Here is a 5,000-nt window from a genome sequence, read left to right on the forward strand (position 1 = left end):
AATTATTACTTAAATGCATTTTAAGTGTATATATAGAATACACACGCGCGCGCGCACACACACACACATACACACATACGCACTCCTAGAAGCCGTTATATAAAAGAACAATAAATATTTTGTCAATTAATTGCACTCGGCAATATCATTCGCAACTCCACAACAAACGGAATCGCTCCCCTTCAGCAAAAATTATGATACTGTCCATCATCACCAATATCACAATATCACTATCACGTGATAACACAGTGCAAAATGAAAAAGCTACCTATTTCATTCATAACATTCATCTTTTCAGACCGCTACACGAGGCGTCTCCGAAACCCCTAGTCTCTTCGGCTGGTCTCTCGTGGTTGAGGAGTTGGTTCACGAACAGGAGTGCGTCGGGACCACAGCCGTAGACCAACTGTCTCTCTGATACCTTGACCAGCTGGCCCTTCTTGTAATGGTACCTGTGTGAGAGAACGGAATTACACGGAGGAAAGGAGTAAAGGGGAGGAGGAGAACAATCATTTAGGAAAGAATAGAAAGGAAGAGAGAAACAAGAAAGAAGGAAAGGATGGAAGTGAGAAACATTTGAGAAAGAAGGGAATGAAGAAGAGAGATATTGGATAATGAAGGGAAGGGAAGAGCAAGACTTTTAGGAAAATAGGACGAGAAATCCATTCACGAAAATAGGAACGGAAGAAGGAAAATCACTTAAATAGGAAAGAAAGAAAGGGAGAAAGGAGATTAAAGAAAGTAGTAAAAAGACAGGAAAGGAAATGAAAACTATTTTCTATATTCTCTTTTCATTTCTATATCTCTTATCTGTTTTCAGTTTCCCTGTCTATATGTCTATCTTGCTTCTCTCCCTTCCATTTTCCCTATATATCTATCTGTCTCTCTTCTCTCGTTTATCTTCTCATATCTATCTGTCTTTTTCACTTTCCCTTTCCTCTGTCTATCTATCACTCTCTCTCTTCCCTTTCCCCTTTTTACAGGCATATTCTTCTATTATTTCCCATTTCCCATTTACCTCCCCTACCCTCTCCCTCGTCCTTACCTTAGAGCCCGCGCAAAGTTGTTATAGGTGAGCTCTGGTCTGCCTGATCGCTTACCCCACAGCTTGGCGATGTAATGAGGTTGAATGAGCCTGAAAGTCGCAGCTGATTGGTCCTCCCACTTGATCACTGACGGGTTCGTCCGTTCGTCGGCCAGCAGGCGCATCAGGAATTCCCAGCTCTTGGGGCCGCGGTCTGCACGGGGCGGGGGGAGGGGCGAGGTGGAGAATATACATATGAATACATAAATACATACCCACACCCACACACACATAATATATATATATATATATATATATATATATATGTATGTATGTATATGCATATATACATATATACATATACATATATATACACATATGTATATATACATATATATATACATATATACATACATGTATGTTTATGTATATATATATCATAATTACTATTCTAATGATATTGATAAGCATTATTATATATTATTAATATCACAGTCAATATCATTGTCATCATTATTTTTTCACAAAACATATATTACCTTATAATTACCATATATAATTGATATCCATATCACTATCATTACACTCACAGTTATAATTTTAGCATTACATACTATTAAATATGTCATATCTTATCTATATTATATAACATTAATATCATTATCACTATCATTACTATCACAATCATCACTATAAACTTACGCCTTCTTCTGTTGGTTGATATTCTGTTTAAATACGCATCAGGCTGCCCGTCTTCATCCACTGTTGATAGAAGAATATATATTACTAATGTAGCTTAAAGTTTGCTATATAAAATATTACATGGTGAATTAAAATACAGACATTGAGTCCGCCGAAGACATCATACATATATGTATATGTATGATGTGTTTAAATGTAAATTTCTAAATACCAAATACATACAGATACCCCATGTATTCGGTGGACTCAATGTTTGTATTCTAATGTATATATATATATATATATATATATATATATATATATATATATATGAATATATGTATATATATATGAATATATATATATATGAATATATATATACATATATATATGTGGGGGGGGGGGGGGAGGGTATCTATCTTCTTATCTATCTACCTATCTATATATCTATATATATGTACGTATGTATATATATGTATATATACATACACACACACACACACACACACACACACACACACACACACACACACACACACATATATATATATATATATATATATATATATATATATATATATACGTACATACATATAAATATATAGATAGGTACATAGATAGATAGGAAGATAGATACACACCCCCCCCCTCCCCGACATACACGTATATATGTATATGTATAGATATGTGTATGTATATATATATATACAATATATATTTATTAATTTTCAATTTAAAGATAATATAATGCGCCTACTATATATACATACATGTACATTAGTATATGTGTATGTATGCATATATATATGTATATATAGATATATGTGTGTATATATAAATTCATACATACACACACACACACACACACATACACACACACATATATATATGTGTGTGTGTGTGTGTGTGTGTGTGTGTGTGTGTGTGTGTGTGTGTGTGTGTGTGTGTGTGTGTGTGTGTGTGTGTGTGTGTGTTAATACATATATATACGTATTTAAAAACAAATACACAAACACAGATGTACTGAGTTATTTATGAAAGATGGAATAATGCAGTGATGCATTGATATGAATAAATAACAACCCTCCCTGTCCAGGACTATATATGTGTGTGTGTGTGTGTGTCCCACTATATTCATATATGAACAAACTGTAGACACACTGAACATCTTCCTAGCCACCCCCCCTCGCCACACGGCCCGCCCGCGCTCACTTGAGCCCGAAGACGCGACCTCGCTGTACGCCTTGCAGCACGCACCCGGGTGATGCGCGTCGCCCCCGTCGTCTCTGCCGCCGTTCACATCCGCGGAGGAACAGCGCTTGCTTAGATCGATGGGCTGCGACAGGGAGTCGAGGTCTTCGTAGGTGTAACGCTGTTGGCTCAGGTCGACGACGAGAGCTCCTTCGTCGCCCGAGTCGTGGCTGTCGCTCTCTCCTGGAAAGCAAAGGAGCAGGGATCGTTGCCCGTCAGATATCTGAGTAAATGGGAAAGGGTATGTTTGCGTACGTACGCACATTTGTATGATCTTTTAAACTTTCTAAGTTGTTTTAATAAATGTTTTTTTTTTTTTTTTTTTTTTTTTTTTTTTTTTTTACGACTAACAAGAAAAATATATTGCCTATACACTTAACGCTTACAGATCGATCCAACAAAGTATCTTTATTTGAGAATTTACGAATGACGTTGATCAAGCACTATTTTCCTTGAATCAAAGCAACAACGTGGTATTATATGTATATACTGTGTGTATGTGTGTATATATGTGTGTGTGTGTGTATGTGTGTGTGTGTGTGTGTGTGTGTGTGTGTGTGTATGTGTGTGTGTGTGTATACACATATGTATATACATACGTAAATATCGTTGGTGGACGACATCCTGAAAGTCTTCGTAAAAGACCCTGCCAACATCGTTCCCCAGACGAATGCTGAAGTCCTGCGGGGAGAACTGAAGCAGAAGGCGCCCGCTGAGAGTCCCGAAGGAAATGACATCGACAACGTTCTGGTCGAGGCCTTGACGGCGACACACGCTGCTGGCCCAGGCGACGCAATCCTGAGGGCGAGGCCGCGGTTTACTTTCATGCATAGACGTGATTCTGGTGGAGGGCTTTTTACCGCTCGTTTCACTTTTTTTAGCAAACATGCACACAAACACACATACATACGCACACTTTTATAAAGATGTGTGTATGTATGTGTGTGTGGGTGTGTGGGTATGGAGGTAGGGTCTAGGTATATGTACTTGTATTTGGACCTAAGTACAGAGTTTCATGTAATTGTACTTGTACTTGGAGTTTAAAAACTCAATGTTACTTGGATCAAAAGCACTTGAAAAATAGTAAATACATTCAAGTACATTGTATTTTATCAAAACTCATGTATTGTACAATTTTTTGCACATCTGTGTTAAAACAGTGATATGCCGAACAATTTATTAGTTTTTTCAATCACTTCAGACTTTCGTACTTTACAAATCTGTGACAGGATTTTGTTTATCACATAAAGTACTTGTACTTTAGTACAATGACATGTACTTGTACTTAGGCACATAGCAAAGTGACTGTGCATGTACTTGTGCTTGAAAAAAAATCCGGTGCATGGACTTGGGCTTAAGTACAGTAGCTTGTACTTAGACCCAACCCTGGTGTGTGTGTGTGTGTGTGTGTTCATATAAATGCACACATACACACACACATACATACATATACATATGCGTGTGTGTGTGTTTATACATAATATATATATAAATACTTTTTTTAACAGCCATTCATTCCACTGCAGGACATAGGCCTCTCTCAATTCATTATTGAGAGGTTATATGGCAGTGTCACCCTTGCCTGATTGGATGCCCTTCCTAATAAACCGCGGTTCGGCGCGTTAGCACCTGTGCCACGGCGGTGACTTCCCCTACGACACCTGCGTTTGACTTCTCAAGGCGATATGTCGTGTTCTCGGACTCGAGCCAGCAGTCAGAGCGCAGGCATTTTTACGACCGCCGCGACGGGGAATTGAACTCGGGACCACGAGGGTCGGAGAACAGTTCTCTAACCACTGGACCATCGCGGCAGTCGTAAATATATATATACCTATATATACAAATATATATATCAATATATATGTATATATGTGTGTGTGTGTGTGTGTGTAGCCACGCATACATACATACATACACACACACACATACACACACACGCACACGCATACGCACACACGCACAAACAGAAACACAAACGCACACACACACATACATACATATATATATAAATACATACATACATACACACACACACACATATATA

The 5,000-nt window shown here is 38.0% G+C and overlaps 1 protein-coding gene across 1 annotated transcript in view; it reads right to left on the reverse strand.

The window, feature by feature from the left end:
• The window catches only part of LOC125039288 (ETS homologous factor-like), a 17,742-nt gene that overhangs the window by 304 nt on the left and 12,438 nt on the right, over positions 1–5,000 (reverse strand). The window contains exons 6-10 of the mRNA XM_047633125.1: positions 3,556–3,754; positions 2,918–3,139; positions 1,727–1,786; positions 1,046–1,238; positions 1–452 (exon numbers count right to left, since the gene is read on the reverse strand). The exon at positions 1–452 is cut by the window's left edge and continues 304 nt beyond it. Coding sequence (XP_047489081.1) covers positions 287–452; positions 1,046–1,238; positions 1,727–1,786; positions 2,918–3,139; positions 3,556–3,754 — 840 coding nt within the window. The 3' untranslated portion in view covers positions 1–286. The remainder of the gene's footprint in view (positions 453–1,045; positions 1,239–1,726; positions 1,787–2,917; positions 3,140–3,555; positions 3,755–5,000) is intronic.

This window comes from Penaeus chinensis, chromosome 27 (genome assembly GCF_019202785.1).
Source record: "Penaeus chinensis breed Huanghai No. 1 chromosome 27, ASM1920278v2, whole genome shotgun sequence".
In the NCBI taxonomy this organism is placed as follows: Eukaryota; Metazoa; Arthropoda; class Malacostraca; order Decapoda; family Penaeidae; genus Penaeus; species Penaeus chinensis.